The sequence below is a fragment of the Botrytis cinerea genome, chromosome 4 (genome assembly GCF_000143535.2).
Source record: "Botrytis cinerea B05.10 chromosome 4, complete sequence".
NCBI lineage: Eukaryota > Fungi > Ascomycota > Leotiomycetes > Helotiales > Sclerotiniaceae > Botrytis > Botrytis cinerea.
Window position 1 is genome coordinate 1323661 of NC_037313.1, and position 18077 is coordinate 1341737.

Genomic DNA, 18077 nt, shown 5'->3' on the forward strand with positions numbered 1-18077 from the left:
TTCTTGCATGCACCTCCTTCTCAACCTAGTACCAGTCAGTCCCATGTGCAGATGTGCAGATGTGCAGATGTGTAGTGCTCCAAGTGGGTTGGGTGTTGATTGAGTTTACATGTAGCACACATATAAAGTCTCATAGCTTACGCTTTCGTATCTACTCGGACGTGTCTGCGAGGACTTGATAAGAATCATTGGCAGACTGACTTTCCAGATCCAATGGTCCACCGTATTCATCCATACCACACACACCCACCACTAGTCCAGCCCACCTAGGTATCGTCCATCCATACATACCTCATCCTTCGATTACGGTCTGACAGCTACAATGAGAAATACCTACCTACGACATACGTGAAGAGACTTGAAATCGTCACAACAAATAATAAAATAAGTATGTGAATAACATTAACAAGATCCTTTGTAATTCATTCATCCATCGATTCTACCTCTCTGCATGAACCTTCGAATTCACTCCACAAGTTTGCTTCGAACCCACCTCTTTGACTGATTCTAATCGTTCGCTCTGTTAGCAGCTTCCACTTCGCTCGAGCTTCTGTTCGTCTTTCAGATGCCAAAGCAAAAGCAATCATTTAACCACGACAACCCCAAACTTTCTACCCTTGTCTACTTTAACTTTTGCCTGCATTACAACAACTTGCATCTTTGTGCTTCGATTTAACAACCCCCAATAAGATTCTGGAGGCCCCTCTCTTGAATCTATATTCAAGCAGCGGCACTTCCGCAGATTTCGTCCTGGCAGACGACAACCCCCATATACCACCACCATCCTTATCCATTCCCGACGACCCACCCATCCCGACTTCCCCTCGACGATCAACCAGCACTGTCTTCTCAGCCCAAGCCCCTCTACCGCCATCTCATCGCAGAACAGATCAAATCGACTCTCCGCCTTCTTTCGACAGATATAACATAGACTCTACAACAAGGCAAGCTGCTAGAACTCGCGGTACACCTCAAGCTGAGCTCCGGCCGAGACGTGCTCAAGACCAAGTCCTCGGTCGTAGACGTCGAGATAATACTATTGACCGAGGGGAACAATCAAATACCTTTTCGAGTCCTGGAGACTCTTCGAATCCTCCACACCTAGAAAGCGAACATCGTAACAAAAGAAGACGTCAAAGTGCTAGTATGAGATCTCCAGGGGAGGATAGTACTTCGAACGGTAGCTCAAAACCGTCCTCAAATGGAGCCGGGTCATCTCGTCTACACAAGGCAGCCCTCTCAAATTCTACCAATGGTGCACATTCTTCCTCGGTAACCATGAATGGATCAAGCACCAACGGTCACTCAGATGCGGGTGCCAAAACAACATCTACATATTTTGGGCATGATAGAGAAGAAGTTACGAGGATCTTGATCCAAGCTTTGACGGGTTTGGGTTACAATGGTGCTGCAGCGAGATTAAGTCAGGAAAGTGGTTATGATCTTGAAAGTCCGATTGTAGCAGCTTTCCGAAATGCAGTTTTACAAGGCGAGTGGACCGAAGCTGATGAACTGCTTTTCGGAGGATCGACAGAGGAAGGCGGTGTCAATATTCATGGGAATGGATTGGTTCTCCGAGATGGTGTGGACAAGAACGTTATGAGGTTTTGGATGCGGCAACAAAAGTTCTTGGAATTACTTGAACGAAAAGACATGGGCAGAGCAATAAATGTCTTGCGATCTGAGCTTACTCCACTATATCAGGACATCGCCAAGTTGCATTTCCTATCAAGGTATGTTTGTGTTGATATGTCTCTACAAGCTTTATCTAGATTAAGCACTGATCACATTTACTAGCTTACTGATGTGTACTCCTGAGGATCTTAAGGTCAAGGCTAACTGGGATGGGGCCGCTGGAGAATCCAGACATTTACTACTCTCACAACTGTCTAGTAAGATTTTTGTTAATGTCATGGGTTACTACTGATACTAACACTCTCCTAGGATGTATTTCACCATCAGCCATGTTACCTGAGAATCGTTTAGCCACCCTTTTTGACCAAGTAAAACAACATCAGATATCGACATGTGTTTATCATAACACGCACGATTCCCCTTCGCTGTATCAAAACCACACCTGTGACCGAAATAATGTTCCATTGCTGCCCATCATGGAACTTACCAAACATGCTGGTGAAGTATGGGATACAAAATTCTCACATGATGGAACTCTATTGGCGAGCTGTGGGAGCGATGGGGTTCTTGTTATTTATAATGTTCCGGATTTCAGTGTTCACACTACCTTTTCTGAACATGAAGGTGGAGTCTGTTCTTTTGCTTGGAGTCCTGATGACACGAGAATGATTACATGTGGCCGTGATAACAGAGCTTTATTGTGGAATACTGCAGTAAGTTAAAAGTCCCTATTCAAAATCTCCTCACTCATTTCTTAGACTAGCGATTTATTGATGAAGCTTCCTCGTTTTGGGGAGCCTGTGTCCTGTTGTGTATGGGCAGCGGATGGACAATCATTTATCACAGGCAGCTTGGCTACTACGAAGAACTTGTGCCAGTGGAATCTTAACGGTGAGATCGTATATGATTGGGGCCGAGATCATCGTATTCGAGATATAGCACTCACGCCAGACGGAATCCGGTTAGTGGCTATCGAACACTTGACCCATCTCTATGTTTATAACTTCATAACTCGCGAGCTTGAATATGAGCTGGACCTCAAAGTTCAACTATGTTCGATCCGCGTCAGCGATAATTCAAAGCACCTACTGATACATTGTAACTCTGGAGAAACACGCATGTTGGATATAGACACTGGCGAAACAATTCGAACTTTCGTATCTGGGGACAAAGGGGGTGAATTCATCATCAGAAGCTCTTTCGGTGGTGCCAATGAAAGTTTCGTAGTTAGCGGAAGTGAAGGTAAGATTCAGATTTTAGATTGCACGCCTGCATTACTAACACCTTCACTTATAGAAGGCAATGTTGTGATATACCACCGAGAGAACGGCTCAGTGGTAGAAAAACTAGAAGCTCACAAGAAAGGTTGCTGCAATGCAATTTCTTGGAATCCAACGAATCCAAGAATGTTCGCTTCCGCTGGTGACGACGGCAAAGTTCGAATGTAAGCTTCATACCATTTGATCACAGCATGAATCGAGCTAACAAAATTGCCAGATGGTCAAGCGAAAATAGCCTTCAAGGAGTTTCTTCTAAGCAAACTGTCTTCAACGACTCGCAGCGTGAATCCAACGGCTGGTGATTGGAAATTTCACGCCAGTATACGGGTGTCTCATAACATTTTATGAGAAATAACACTACAATTTCTCGTTTCATTGTTTTGCATCATTTATCAACTTTATTCTTATTCATTCACGTTACATACAACTTTCGGGGCGGCGAATCGGTGGGATGCAGAAAGGATTGCATATGGGTAGGCATCAATGGTGTTTGGGACATTACATGCGGTACCGGCAATGGAGTTTTAGTCGGTGTGCGTTTTTGTAAATTGTTTTGCAATGCTTTAGACCTTTCACGTATACGCTGGTGGATTGATGGCGAGTAAATCGAGTCATGGCTATTGAATGAGATGTGGTTGAATGGAATGGCTAGGCAAGGCAGATGCATGGCATGCCAAGATAGATATCATCTAATGCATTTAATGCGAACTAACTGGATGGTAACATTGAAGTCTTTAATCTTGACGTGTCAAATACTCTGCTAGCATTTATCTGACTCTCTTTTATGGATGGAGAGGAATCTCTAAAATTTTCAAGAATTATAAATTCGAGTACCTAGCTAGGTAGCAGGTAGTAGACTAATTCCTCTTAACATCAATCTCATCAGCCCATGGAATCGCACTCTGAGCACCTTCTTTCTCGACTGTTCGGGCGGCAGCTTTACAAGCTTTTCGGACAGCGGAGAGCAGGATTTGATCTTGATCTTGATCGGTGGGTTGAGTGGCTGAAGCAGTAGAGGAAAATGCAGATGGAGAAGTATGGCGCACGAGATCGACGGCGTAGGCGCCGACAAATGTGTCGCCCGCGGCAGTGGTGTCGACTACTTTTATGTTGGATTCGGCGGGGATGTGGGTGTAGGTTTGGGGGGTGGCGAGGATGGCTCCTGTTGGGGGAGGGGGTTAGTTTTGGATTTGGGGTTGGGTTGAAGGAGGAGAGAATAGAGATGTGGAGGGCATGAATATCTTTTGAGTTTGAGAAGTGATGCTATACGAACCTTTAGACCCGAGCGTTACGATAACGGTCTTGACGCCTCGACCCAGAAACTCATCTGTGACAATTCGCCAATCGAACGAGGGGTCTTCGACAGCGGAGACGGAACGCGAAGTCAGGATGGCGGCTTCGGATTCGTTGAGGATGAGATGGGTTATGCTGGGGTAGGCGGAGTCGGGCAGGAGAACGGCGGGAGCCGGGTTGAGGAGGACGGGGATGGAGAGGCTGGAGGCGAGGGAGAGGATTTGCAGAACCGTTTCGAGGGGGATTTCGAGTTGGAGGACGAGAAGGGAGGGGAGGGGGGTGCTAAGGGAGGAGGGGGCGCTGAAGGCGGGAGGGAGGAGGGACTGTGGTTTGGGGTTAGTGGGGTGTGGTTTGTGAAGGGGATCGGGTTGGAATGGTGGGAGGTGAGATGATTGATGATGAAAGTTGGTTTGGGTGACTCACGTGGTTCGCGCCTGGGGAGAGGAGAATGCGGTTTTCGCCGCTGGAAGATTCCACGAGGATTACTGCTACGCCAGTAGATTGTGCGGGGATGGTCTGGATCGAGGTGGTGTCGATGAGAGAATTTTTGAGGGAGGAGATGAGGGAGGGACCGAATCTTTGGGGATGTTAGTTTGTAGAGTTTTGAAGGATTGGGAGCGGAATTGATGTGGGATGCTTGGGAATTTGAATTTGAATATGAATTTGAATTTGAATATGAAAGTGATGAGATGTTGTATTCATTGTGCTTGGGGGAACAGGGGAAGTGTGATGATTTTTGATGATGGTGGCATTTCTTCCCCGAGGGTATTGAAGATTCATTTCTATGTCTCCATATCGACAGTTTGAAATGTCAAAACTGGTGGAACATAAGGATAGGCTGAGAACCTTTTACTGTCCGAAAGCTTGTACTATCCATGTTCTAAACCGAATGGATTGGTACTATAAAACCATTCGCACAGCAAGACAGCCGTGTATAGAAGCCTTACATAAAGTCCTTGACTTGAAAAACGTAAAGATAACAGAACGAGAGAAAACCACTCGTAGGTAGGTAGGTAGGTATGTGAAACGAAAAATTGTATTGCGATTTTTAGTCAAGGAGACATAAAAGACCTACTCATCGTCACCAACGGCACCAATCATCTTGACCAAAACATCGCTAGTGTGAGATGGGGCGGAAGCGGGATTGGGTCTTGAGAGACGTGCACATGCCACAGCTTGATTGGCACCTTTTCCGCCAGGACCGGTACTGAAGGAAGTAGCGGTTAAAGTTTCGCCGCCGGTGGGAACGCGGGGAGTCAGCGTTACGAGGTCGGTATTGAGAGATCCAATGACGGTGATGATTTTTGGCGACATGGTTGGGTTGGGCGGTGGACGTTATCCGCGTATTCGTAAATGTCGGAAAGGGGGTTGGGCACGTGCTTGTCTGCTGTGATGTACAATACACAGATGCCTAATGCTCTGGCGAAAATGCGTCGTAACTCGTACGGGTGATGACGAAGCTAATGGGCTTGTTTGTTTTTTGGGCTGTGTCGGTATGTAAAAGTGTACAAAGCATTCACTAAGCTAGAGACCAATAGATGAGCAAATGTCTCTGCTATGGTTTTAGTACCTAATAATATGTGCACTATGTGAGCTGTTTCTGACTCCTCAACACCCTCCTTGGCTTGGGTATCAACCCCGCGCCCCCGCTGGCTTTCAGAGACTTCTCACCCATTCCAACATTTCAAGGTTTTGAGATCTAACAGACAGATCCTCCTGGGACACTTGGGGCTCACTCACCGTTTGCTCTTTTCCCAGCAATTATCAAAACGATCAATCTTCTAGTCTCAAGATACAAGAGACTGACAACCATACGATAAACTAGACCCAAGCCAAGCCCAGCCAAACACTTTTCTGCATCAAAGGGCTCCATCTCGCTGAGGATCTGAGCACGGACCATATTACTAGCCTCACCTCGTGGAAGTTGGCCTCGCACGCCGGTTTGTTTTAAACAACAGAATATCAACAGGAGTCGCATTTTAAAACAGGAAACTTCTCCAACTTCCATTTTCCTAAATCAGCAAAGACCAACAAGTGACAAGCTTGCCGACAGATCTTGCTATACCCTCAAACCATCTATCTCCCTTGAAAATCAACACTCATACGCAATCATGGCCGCACAAGGCGGTATCTCTGACCCCGGTCTTATAACGTTGGGACCTCCTTAAGCTGTATCTCATTGCGCTGGATGGCTAACAAATGCTGCAGATTGGTGAATAAGCTTCAGGATGTATTCACGACCGTCGGTGTCCAAAATCCTATAGATCTTCCTCAAATCGCAGTGGTGGGAAGTCAGTCGAGTGGAAAGAGTTCGGTCTTGGAAAACATAGTTGGTAGAGACTTGTGAGTCTGCCACGTACGTACCCGTAGTGTTATACATATGCTAAATCTATGACGATGCGCAGTTTACCTCGAGGAACCGGTATTGTTACTAGACGACCACTTATCCTACAACTTATCAATCGACCCGCTCCTGCGAAATCAAACGGGGTAAAGGACTCGGAGGACCTGGCTGCTGGAGGTGATAAAGAAGCGAATGCTGATGAATGGGGCGAATTCCTTCATATCCCCGGGCAAAAGTTCCATGACTTCAACCAGATTAGAGAGGAGATTGTGAAGGAGACAGAGGCGAAAACTGGTCGAAATGCGGGAATCTCTCCAGCTCCCATCAACCTTCGCATATACTCTCCAAATGTTCTCACGCTTACCCTTGTCGATTTGCCTGGTTTGACCAAGGTTCCAGTTGGAGATCAACCAAGAGATATTGAAAGACAGATCAAGGAGATGGTTCTCAAGCAAATTAGCAAACCAAATGCAATCATTCTTGCTGTTACAGGTGCCAATACCGATTTGGCCAACTCGGACGGATTGAAGCTTGCGCGAGAAGTCGACCCAGAAGGTCAAAGAACTATTGGTGTTTTGACAAAGGTCGATTTGATGGATGATGGAACTGATGTTGTGGACATTTTGGCTGGAAGAATTATTCCCCTGAGATTAGGTTACGTTCCAGTTGTCAACAGAGGCCAAAGAGATATCGACAATAAGAAGCAGATTACCGCGGCATTGGAAAACGAGAAGAACTTCTTCGAGAACCACCGGGCATACAAGAATAAGAGCACATATTGCGGAACTCCATACCTCGCCAGAAAGTTGAACCTTATCTTGATGATGCATATCAAGCAAACTCTCCCAGATATCAAGGCTCGTATCCAGACTTCGTTACAAAAGTACACTGCAGAGTTGGCAGGTCTTGGAGATTCGATGCTTGGAAACAGTGCAAACATTGTGCTCAACATCATTACAGAATTCACAAATGAATGGCGGACAGTCTTGGAGGGTAATAACCAGGAGCTCTCCAGTATCGAACTTTCAGGTGGTGCTAGAATTAGTTTTGTCTTCCACGAACTTTATTCGAATGGTGTTAAGGCTGTGGATCCTTTTGATCAAGTTAAGGACATTGACATTAGAACTATTCTATATAACTCCTCTGGTTCTTCGCCTGCACTTTTTGTCGGCACCACTGCTTTCGAGCTAATCGTTAAACAACAAATTAAGCGCCTGGAAGAACCAAGTTTGAAGTGCGCTTCTTTGGTATACGACGAGCTGGTCAGAATCCTTACTCAACTTCTTGCCAAGCCACTATTCCGCAGGTATCCTCAACTTAAGGAGAAATTCCATGCCGTTGTCATTTCCTTCTTTAAGAAGGCCATGGATCCCGCGAATAAGCTCGTAAAAGACTTAGTGGCAATGGAATCGTGCTATATCAATACTGGTCATCCCGACTTCCTCAACGGTCACAGAGTAAGTTTGATATTCATCACTATATAACTTCTACTAATTTATTTTACAGGCCATGGCTATTGTTAGTGAAAGACATAATGCATCAAAGCCCGTTCAGGTTGATCCCAAGTCAGGAAAGCCAATCCCATCAACGCCTGCACGTACAGCAAGCCCAACGCTTGATGGAATGGGCGAACAAAATGGAGGCTTCTTTGGAAGTTTCTTTGCTTCTAAAAATAAGAAGAAGATGGCTGCCATGGAAGCCCCGCCACCAATTCTTAAGGCCTCTGGAACTTTGTCAGAGAGAGAAGGCACAGAAGTTGAGATTATTAGTAAGTCTAATTCCAGCACTTTCAGTTGTCATTGCTAACGCCTTTTAGAATTGCTCATCAATTCGTATTACAACATCGTAAAGCGAACCATGATTGATATGGTACCAAAAGCCATCATGCTTAACCTTGTCCAGTAAGAACCCCTGAGTAATTCGCTATGTATATGTAACTAAACTGTTGCAGATACACCAAGGATGAAATGCAACGAGAGCTTCTCGAGAACATGTACAGAACCGATACTCTTGATGATTTACTCAAAGAAAGTGACTACACCGTTCGGAGAAGAAAGGAATGTCAACAAATGGTTGAATCACTTTCAAAGGCGAGCGAAATTGTTAGTCAAGTACAATAAAGCTACTGTCCGAAGATTAAATGCAGCGATCCTTCCGGGTCAAGAAAGTCCGAGGCAGGGAAGCAACCGAGGAACGTTGATTAGATACTCACCGCAAGTACTGTGTTGGCCCATTTACCTTAGACTCTTTTTTTTTCTATCTCACAACCACATACGATACCTACTTTTCTTTGGCATGGAGCATAATGATGTGTGGAATACATGGACGCGGTGATGGAGGGGAAAGGGAAAGATCGTACCGAGAATACACCGATTCGAGAATATCTTGGTTTGAAAGCATAAGGCGAATGAATGAATGGCAAGCTTGACTTTAATGTTGTTTACAGCGAAATGGTTGTAACTCTTTAGTTCTTTTTCTTCAATCTTTTCCCGCCTCGTTTGTTGGTGCCTACAGTTAGTTTCAGGGACATAACTTAGTATCTAGATAGTTGCCCCATTTGCAAAGAAAGAGAGAAATAATTCCTACCAATGACCTTTTTGCATTGAAAATGGGACATTACACAGCATGACGTGCTCGCGCTACCACACCGGCGGAATCACACACAATCGTAAGATTTGCTCGTATCGAGTGTTAGTGTTTCATCAACTTCCCTTCCGTAAGACATAGCTGCTTAAATTTGGTTGGATGTAACGCGAATCTCGAATAACGTTCTTTGCCTCGCTTTGTCTGGGGTTGTTTCTCCTCCAAAATGAAGCAAATATGCGGGGAAATGGGGACAGCGACCGATTCGAGAAAACGAAAGGAGGTCACACCCGTGTATCGGGAGAATGTCCAGATCGTACACAAGATCTCTTGAGAATACAAACGGGGAAACGGGGATACGAGTAACGCTCTGGAGATGCTTGTTTATTTGGTGTAATTTGTGTGCGTCTTGGTCGGTGGGGAATGTGTGTAGAGAGTGTGTGTCTTTTTCTTTTCTTTTCCTTTTTGGTCGCGAAGATGGGTACTGCCTACTGGGTTTCATGTCCGGGTCCTTGGAATGGCGGAGAATGTAATGTGTGGCGGGACGCGGGGACGAGTGTACAAGTACCGTGCTGGTGGTATTGTGGAGGAGCGTTGGTTTAATACTTTGTCTTTGTGAGGATTTATGTGTTTGTACGCACATACGTACGTGTGAAGAGTAGAATAAGGTGGAGGAAGTGGTGCTTAATTGTGCGAGGCACTGGAACGAGAGCTGCAAATGCCTGCAGACAAATCAGGGGTGCAGCGAGCCGGGGAAGATGAGCCATCATGCTGCTGGTAGGTGGAAAGGTCTGAGGAAGGATATGCAGACATTCTGAGGATGAGTATTGGATACATGCAATGCGAAGCAATGACGCTTTCCCGATATCGCTTCTCTTCTGCCTCTCCTATCTGCGGTGAAGGGTTCCAAATAATGAGATTGGCGAAATGTGATTTGTCGCTTTTCCGAATGTTTGCTTCTGGAACGCGTGGAAATTTTCTCTGGTTCCCGCTTCCCGGGTGATGGACTGTTGTTCTCTATTTGTTTTCTTGCGGTGTGTTGTTATTGCGAGCGTTTTGTGTGTGCGTGTGTGTGCGTGTGTGTGCGTGTGTGTGTGTGTGTGTGTATTCCCGAGATTTGGAAGGCTTCGTTCAACGAGTATCTATCTATTGGAAATGGGTTCTGGAAAACAAGAGGCTAAGAGCCAAGACCGAATGAATGTCACTGCCCTCTCGAGGCTTCCAAGAGCCGTCGGGAGCACTGTTGTATGTAGGGTCTAGACAGGGCTTAAGTGTGACAAAAGCAGGTAGAAGCATTTTGCGGGTATCGAAGACGCCCATGGAACATTTGGGGATTTTATGATAGATCTAGAATCTGGGAGGAACAGCACAGGTATTTAAGTACAATAGAAGGTCGGCAAAGAAAGTGGTTTCTTGAGCCAAGTGCTTTTTAGAGACTTTCAGCTTCCATCCAACTAATTCTCCGAAAGTGGCTTGCTTGCCTACATTTACTTTTTTGAGTATCATATTCCTTCTTGCGGAAGATAACCGACCTTATCTATATTTGATTCGGAGTTTATGATAAATTCTTCTCCCTTGTCTTCTATATATTTTCCACAATTTCCCTTCGGATCAGATAAGAAAGATGGCGATCGCTCAAGTAAATATTTCCTCTTCACGTCTTCAGCAGCGTCGGCGTAAAGCTGCTCCTCCAGCTCTATCAATCGGAGTTCCACCGGTCCGAGCACCTCACCAACGAGTATCTCATCATCGAAAAGTCGAATTGGTTTCGGCATCGAATATGTCAAGAGATGATCCACCATCTCCTCCTCCAAACCCTCCTCCAAGTCCGTCGATGCTCATTGAGCTAGATGATGATGATTTCAAGATTTGAGTTGTAAGTCTATTTCATGATGGCTCATGTTGTTTAACTTTGAACTAATCTCTGTTAAAGGTGGTTCTGCATTCGAAGCCCAAGCTGGAGTTTTGTCGAGATACAAATTTGCTGCATTCGCTTGGGGGCATATCATTGGTGGTCGGGGTGTGGAAACGGAGTTACTATAGGGTTGGTAGGCGGGGTCGGCTCGAGGTTTTTGTTCGGGTTCTGGTCCTGAATATTGGAGTATAGACATTTGCTTGGGGCGTTTTAGAAATGATAACGGAGAGCGTGGTAATGAATAGGAGAGTCGACGTGTTTGAGATGGGATATAATGGTGAATGGATCATAATTTCGAATGTTTCTTCCTAACCAAACCACCATTTTCTATATCATAGTCTTTTCCTCTTTTCCATCCTAGCCATTGATCGAGTGTTGTCTCCCCGCCTTGTCCAGGATACAATGGTTTGCCAGTGTAGCTTCCCCCTTCGACGCCAGGGCCTTGGCCAATCGATGGGTCCTGACTATCATGTTTAGATATTGCGAGAGACGGTGTCTCTCTAAGCGTAACGACCGGTCTTTGATCACCTTCTCTGGCAGGATCTTTTTCGAGTTCATCAAAACCAAGAACAGGTGTACAACAAGCATCAGTTCCATCGAAGATATTCTCCCACTCAGACCTCGCTTTTTCTTTGAACAACCTAGTAAAAGTTTCCCTCATCTCTGGCCATGTACTTCTATCCATTCTCGTCTCCTCAATATCAGTTTCTCCTAGTCCTAGCCCCTTAACCAGCTCTTTGAAAAATTGTGGTTCCAGAGCACCCACCGCCATATATTTCCCATCCTTTGTTTCGTAAGTATCATAAAAAGGGCTCCCAGAATCTAATGTGTTCTCTCCTCTCGGTTTATTCCACATAGGAGTCTTCATCAACATCCTCGGAAACGTTACAAGATATGCACTTCCATCGACCATATTCGCTTCCACGACTTGCCCCTTTCCGCTTTTCTCTCGCGCTAGCAAGGCGAGTAAAATTCCCTGGAACAACGTAGCTCCTCCTCCCGCGAAATCACCAAGTATATTCGCCGGTGGTAATGGCTTCTCGTTTTTTCGCCCAAGAAGTGATAATGCCCCCGAAACTGCTATGTAGTTGATATCGTGCCCGGCCATATCTTTGTACTTCCCATCACGGCGGAACCCAGTCATTCGGGCAAGAATGATACGAGGATTGAGCTTGAGGAGAACATCTGGTGAAAGTCCCAATTTTTCCAAAACTCCTGGGCGGAATGGATCGATTATGATATCAGCATGCACAACGAGAGACTTGACGAAGGATATTCCCGCATTTGCTTTGAGGTCGACTGCAATGGAGGATTTGTGTCGAGTAAGGAAGTCGGCGGTCGCCGGAGGAACTGAGGAAGAGTGTGTGAGATTAGGAACGGCGCGATCGATACGTAGGACTGATGCTCCATAATCTGCCAGGAGAAGTCCTGCGAAAGGTCCTGCAATTGATGTTAATGGGGATGTGATGGAATCTGGGGTAATGCGGGGGCATCTACCTGGAGCTAGGCCTGCGAATTCGAGAACGCGAACTCCCGTCAATGGCGGTGCTCCTGTCATTGTCGCTAATGTAAGATACCAATATGCTAAATTGACTCACATGTTTAGGGTAGCAATTCGTATTGTCTCAATGAGTACCTTGATACCAGATGATACTTCTATGATGGCGGGAGCATGCTCGACCCCTGAACCGAGGTTCAATCGGGCTTATCAGCATTTGCCAATCATCCATTCCATGGCAATTTTTGAATCACATATAACTATACAGAATCAACAACGCAAGGAGTCCACGGCGAAGAATTGGGATAGCACCAAGCTCTTGCATCAAAATTTACCAGTGGAGAAAACAGCATTTCTTTGAAGACAGGTACAATAATTATTTATCGGTTGTCTGGTGTGTACAATGCAATGCTCACAAGTCAGCAATCTCGGGAATTAGACGGACCCGAAATCTTCTCGGGCCCGTCAAGGCGGATCTCCTGGGGCAAAGACGTCCGCAACTATATTTCTCAATCAGGACCTGTTGAATGGCCCAAATGGCCCGAAGCTCCTTAAATCACACTGCATAGTTAGATACACATACGAGGCATTGCGCGAGATCGTGTCAGGTCAAATATGAGGCTAGTTACTTAAAGAACATAAAAGAGTCAACCAAAGTACTGAATCTATATCATTCTGTCAAACTACTTCAGAACAATGAAGCACAGCTTGAAAGTTATATAGATTCCAGCACTTCGATTCATCCACCCATGCTTCCAAGAATATCCATTATTGGTGCAGGGCCATCCGGCCTAGTCCTGGCTTCTCTCTTCCACCGCAACAAAATACCCTTCGCCATCTATGATCTCCGATCTCGTCCCTCTGCAGATTTTGTCAATGTTCCATCCGGCTCTCTAGATCTTCACGTCGAGTCAGGACAACGTGCACTTTCACAATGTGGGCTTCTCCAAGCATTCCGCCCACTCACCACAGAATGCAGCGAAGAGCACATCATCTGTGATCGTTTTGGAGACATAAAATTCGAGGCTCCCAACTATAATGAAGAGCGACCTGAAATTTCAAGGAACAGTTTGATCGAATTGCTTCTATCTTCACTGCCCGAGAATATCATCCAATGGGAACATAAAATTAGATCCGTTTCTCCAAATCCCTCAAACCCCCACCAACAAATTATCACCTTCCAAGATAAGAGTTCTCATTCTTGTGATTTGGTAATTGGAGCAGATGGAGCATGGTCAAAGGTTCGCCCGCTCTTGACGGACGTGAAACCATTTTTTAGTGGCGTGCATTGGATGACGTTAACGATTCCAAATATTACCAAGAGGTTTCCAGAAATAGCTAAGATGATTGGAACTGGAACTTTCTGGGCCCTGGGTGGTAAGAGATTTGTTATGAGCCAAAGGGGCTCGATGGATTCAGCAAGATTGTATGTTGCGATACATAACAAAGATATCAACCATTGCAAAGACGCAGGCTTAAATTCTTTAGACATTGAGCAGATAAAAGAGAAAACTCTCGGCGAATCTGGTATCTTTGCCGATTTTGGCAAAGGGGTCAAGGAGTTGCTAGAAAGAGGTTTGGAGGAGGAGAAAACCCCAGAGTTCTTGCAGATGCATATGTTACCCATCAATCACACGTGGGAGCATAAAGCAAACGCGACATTAGTTGGAGATGCGGCACATCTCATGACGCCTTTTGCAGGAGAAGGGGTTAATTCGGCAATGTTAGATGCTTTAGAGTTGGCGCAAGGAATTATTTCGGCTGTGAACAAGGACACTTCGATCTCGGATGCTGTGAGGGATTACGAGATGAAAATGTTTGTCAGGGCGAAAGAGAATGCGGAAGAAACATGGACGAACTTGGAGAAAATCTTTGAAGACAATGCACCGAAGGCGGTAGTAGAGTGGTTCAATAGTTTTAGTACACCGCCCGAGCAAGTTTGAGGGTGGTGTCCGCTGAGTTCTAATGGTATTTGGCCCAAGATATTGAAATCTGAAATTTGTTGATTTTGATGTCGAAGCGCCAAGGTAAAATGTGCATGGAGATATACACTCGGCTCGCTTAGACAATGATCATTCTCTGTGACTGAGATGGTTCGGATGATTTGAAACAGATCCTAGTAGTAATAGCAGAATCAAATAGTCCACCAACGTGTAAGCCAAAATTTACAGATTTATACAAAAACTGGGGTATAAGAAAATGGAAATTTTGGAAAACATGGAAAAATGAAGAGTTGAACAGTAGTTGGGAGAACAAGGGGGAGCTGGGAAAAATAGAGAAAACGAAGTAACTCGATAGAATGAAAGAAGAAAGGAGATGATTACGAGTTGAGAAGTGGAATTAGAAGATCAATAGTTGGCACAATAACAGATTTCAACAAAGCAAAGCATAGATAAAACCGAATCTAATTTAAGTTTTTAATTACGCATCCACCGATCCTTTCGAAATTTCATTTTTGCACATATTCTATAGATTTGATACAAGATTTTCATGTGCTTTCTCTAATCTCTTGTTACATTGTGCCAATTCGTATATTACAATCCTTCTCATCCTCGCTTGTACTTAATCTCAAGCTACAGAATTCTAATTTCACATCTCGATTCTTTCGACAGATTATCAGGCTATCAACGAAGTCTGAAATCCACGGGCTGATATCCATAACATTTGATCCCCATGATTCATTCCAGTCTTCTCAACATTTCAATTAAAAACAGAGCGATTTTTCTAATATTTCGCGACGATGTCTCGGATTATTCGTTCCAAAAAAAAGAGTGAAAAAAAAAAAAAAACATTTGTGAAAAAAAAAGTTAGCATGTAATTCAAAAAATCTGGAAAACGTGCAAAGCTTACAAAATGGTCGAGAGTGATGAATGGGGTTGATCCGTTAGCCCCTCACTTGAGGGTTTCCAGCCAGAACGACGAGGACGTGGATCATTTCTGGCCACCTAGATTAGTAGTTAGTGGGGGGGGAGGGAATACTTGCGTTTTTGTCCGGGGTCCAGGAGTCCAGGGTGATTCATGTATGTGTCTTTTCATTTATTTGTAGTTAAAGATTCCTGGAGGCTGGTGATTAGTGGTTAGTTGGTTTGTTAGTTCACTGCATGGGGAAGGGGAAAGGAAGGGGGATGGTGATTAGCTCGCATGTTAGTTCACTCGCATGGGGGGAAGGGGAGGGTGATATAATTTACCATTTCCAAAGGATCTTTGGAAGGATTATTGCGGCTGCAACGAGGGTCCATGTGGCGACCGTTTTAATGGTCGAGGAATTCCGGGACATCCAGGATTGCACTGGGGCAATGGTCCATGGGGTGGTCTCGGGCTCCGGTGTGTCCAAGGGGTCATCGTCCAGAGAGGAGGGATAACCCGCGGTGGTGTCCGATTCATCCGAGGATGAGGATGAGGATGAGGTATATGTGACAGTGGGAACCATGGGGGAGAGCATGGGTGGAGGTGGAAGTGGGCGCGCATCGTGAAACCTACCAAAGTTTCCCCTGAGGATGTCCTGGGACCTGGGGGATGGACTGGGCACTGGGGATGGAATGGGTACCGGGGATGGACTGGGCTCTTGGGATAGGCAGAAGGGATCTGACAAAGGAGATTGAGCGATAATTTCACAACCAGAGTCCGATGTTGCCATCGGACTTTGACTCAAAGGTCGAACTGGTGTGATGATGTGGGCTCGGGATGCGATGGTTTGCTCTTCAAGGATCATTTCTGACCACCGCTGGGTAAAAGTCTTGGGTTTGGCTAGCCTGAACAACCGGGGCTGCGAGTATACTACAGGTAGCTGGGGGGGAGTGGAAGGGGAGGGAGAAGGGAAGGGGGAAGGAGAGGGGGAAGGAGAGGGGGAAGAAGGATTTGAACCATCTTCTGCTGACCACCGCTGGGTAAAAGTCTCGGATTTAGCTAACCTGAACAAGCGGGGCTGCAAGTATACTACAGGTAGCTGGGGGAAAGTGGAAGGAGAGGGAGAAGGAGAGGGAGAAGGGGAGGGGGAAGGGGGATTTGAACCATTTTCTGCCGAGACAGAAGAGGAACGAGAGTGGCCATTGAAGGGGTCCAGAGAAATGGGGACCATTGAAGGGGATCCAGAGGAAGTGGAGACAGTGTGGTGGACCGAAAAGGAATCCTTGGACGATGGGGTGGTGCCTGGGCTAGGGGTGGCCTCACGGAATACATACCTTTTGTAGGGGGGAGGGGGAAAGATTCCAGACCCGGAGGGAAGGCCAGTGGGGGGAGCCAAGAAGCAGTCCGATGGTTCGTCAGCGACGATGGATTTGGGAGGAGAAGCCTGAACATTGGGATGATCCAAGAAAGGGTCCGATGGATCATCTTCAACGTATGGCCTGGGAGGAGGGGCCTTGACATCAAGTAGAAGGCCTACATTGATGCAAGGGGAACCGATGGGGAAATCCTCACTGGATCCGGTGCTAAAGTTAGAGGATGTATGTTCCTCCTGAATGGATTCAGAATACATGGTAGGGGACCTGTAGGGTTTGGGAGCCATGGGATGGGGTTTGATCTCAAGAGCCGACCAATCGATCGACTCGTAAGATCCACAAGAATCTGAATAATTAGAAGATGAAGATGCAGAAGAAGAAGAAGAAAGCAAACGCAATGACAAAGGAGAATTTTTTTTGGTTTTTTTGGCCTGCGTAGAGGCTGAAGTTGTGGAAGAAGATAGGTTTCCAGGCCTGTTAGATGGTGGATGGATGTTTGGAGGATCCAAAGAGAGTTCCATTTGTTGGTCACACACGTATGGGACGTGGAGAGGATGGATGATTGGGGAATGGAGAGAGTTAGAGGTTTGTGGAACTTGATATCCACGACCGCGAGGGGCCGACGTGTTTGTAGAGTTGGAACTGGCAGCCCCAGGAGCACTGCCAGTGGAAGAAGAAGAGTGAAAGCGAGACATTGAAAATGTGTGAGCTTGTAGAGTGTAGAGAGTATTTGAAAGTGACAGGAAGAAGAAAAGAGAAAAAGAGAATCAAGGAACAGAAATTGAAACGAAAGATATATCAATTCTCTGGCGCGTCTTCACAAGTGCGAAAATTGGCGCGTTTTTTTAGACGAGAATTTGTCACTTGGGCTCTAAAAGCGTCTCTTTAGACTGTTTCTGTCATCTGACCGAGAGAGAAGAACCAGTAATGATACAGAAATAGAAACCCTATATGTTTAACGGAAAATATCGCCGATCGTAATACGCGACGCGTAGACATGAAATCTATTATCATGGAAAGGAGGGAAGGAGCGATGGGTATGTGCGACAGGAAGCGATACGATATAGCCTATCAAAATCTAGACGTAATAGATAAAGCTCAACATGTGAGTCAAACAATTCAAATAACGAGGTAGCTATGAAGATAAACCTGTACAAGAGTTGTATGATTTGTGTTAGTCTCCAAATGAAAACAATCCCTTATCTAGCAGTTCATGTGCTTAATGAGGAAGGAGTGGTGGTTGGAAGAATGATAGTTTAGTAAGACCACAACAGAACAGGAGCCTGTCTAACAATAATTGAAGAGATAC

The 18077-nt window shown here is 45.5% G+C and overlaps 7 protein-coding genes across 9 annotated transcripts; 4 read left to right on the forward strand and 3 right to left on the reverse strand.

Moving 5' to 3' along the window:
* Positions 1 to 135: 135 nt before the first annotated feature.
* Positions 136 to 3640, forward strand: Bcgid7. The gene is made up of 7 exons (XM_024692542.1): positions 136 to 388; positions 528 to 1733; positions 1798 to 1892; positions 1945 to 2348; positions 2394 to 2877; positions 2932 to 3079; positions 3133 to 3640. Exons 2-7 carry the CDS (start codon positions 1147 to 1149, stop codon positions 3215 to 3217), a joined length of 1803 nt encoding a protein of 600 aa, XP_024548321.1. The 5' UTR covers positions 136 to 388; positions 528 to 1146; the 3' UTR covers positions 3218 to 3640.
* A 23-nt stretch (positions 3641 to 3663) lies between these two features.
* On the reverse strand, positions 3664 to 6048 carry Bcrbk1. 2 transcript variants are annotated; one of them, XM_024692543.1, is made up of 5 exons: positions 5949 to 6048; positions 5284 to 5732; positions 4632 to 4785; positions 4189 to 4531; positions 3664 to 4077 (listed from the first exon to the last, which is right to left on the reverse strand). In XM_024692543.1, the coding sequence occupies exons 2-5, from the start codon at positions 5520 to 5522 to the stop codon at positions 3773 to 3775; spliced, it is 1041 nt and encodes a 346-aa protein (XP_024548323.1). In that variant the 5' UTR covers positions 5523 to 5732; positions 5949 to 6048; the 3' UTR covers positions 3664 to 3772. The 2 variants fall into 2 exon arrangements, with proteins under 2 accessions (XP_024548323.1, XP_024548322.1); XM_024692544.1 differs by having other exon boundaries at positions 5284 to 6048.
* A 117-nt stretch (positions 6049 to 6165) lies between these two features.
* Bcvps1 lies at positions 6166 to 9154 on the forward strand. The gene is made up of 6 exons (XM_024692545.1): positions 6166 to 6360; positions 6417 to 6551; positions 6614 to 8009; positions 8059 to 8320; positions 8369 to 8453; positions 8504 to 9154. Exons 1-6 carry the CDS (start codon positions 6320 to 6322, stop codon positions 8670 to 8672), a joined length of 2088 nt encoding a protein of 695 aa, XP_024548324.1. The 5' UTR covers positions 6166 to 6319; the 3' UTR covers positions 8673 to 9154.
* A 1282-nt stretch (positions 9155 to 10436) lies between these two features.
* Positions 10437 to 11245, forward strand: BCIN_04g03700 (hypothetical protein). 2 transcript variants are annotated; one of them, XM_024692546.1, is made up of 2 exons: positions 10437 to 11011; positions 11069 to 11245. In XM_024692546.1, the coding sequence occupies exon 1, from the start codon at positions 10760 to 10762 to the stop codon at positions 11006 to 11008; it is 249 nt and encodes an 82-aa protein (XP_024548326.1). In that variant the 5' UTR covers positions 10437 to 10759; the 3' UTR covers positions 11009 to 11011; positions 11069 to 11245. The 2 variants fall into 2 exon arrangements, with proteins under 2 accessions (XP_024548326.1, XP_024548325.1); XM_024692547.1 differs by having other exon boundaries at positions 10437 to 11245.
* Positions 11246 to 11288: 43 nt separating this feature from the next.
* Positions 11289 to 12677, reverse strand: BCIN_04g03710 (hypothetical protein). Its single transcript, XM_024692548.1, has 2 exons — positions 12548 to 12677; positions 11289 to 12490 (listed from the first exon to the last, which is right to left on the reverse strand). The coding sequence occupies exons 1-2, from the start codon at positions 12606 to 12608 to the stop codon at positions 11337 to 11339; spliced, it is 1215 nt and encodes a 404-aa protein (XP_024548327.1). The 5' UTR covers positions 12609 to 12677; the 3' UTR covers positions 11289 to 11336.
* Positions 12678 to 13165: 488 nt separating this feature from the next.
* On the forward strand, positions 13166 to 14937 carry BCIN_04g03720 (hypothetical protein). The gene has a single exon (XM_001545994.2). It carries the CDS (start codon positions 13298 to 13300, stop codon positions 14489 to 14491), a length of 1194 nt encoding a protein of 397 aa, XP_001546044.1. The 5' UTR covers positions 13166 to 13297; the 3' UTR covers positions 14492 to 14937.
* Positions 14938 to 15475: 538 nt separating this feature from the next.
* On the reverse strand, positions 15476 to 17677 carry BCIN_04g03730 (hypothetical protein). The gene has a single exon (XM_024692549.1). The coding sequence runs from the start codon at positions 17461 to 17463 to the stop codon at positions 15733 to 15735; it is 1731 nt and encodes a 576-aa protein (XP_024548328.1). The 5' UTR covers positions 17464 to 17677; the 3' UTR covers positions 15476 to 15732.
* Positions 17678 to 18077: the final 400 nt, after the last annotated feature.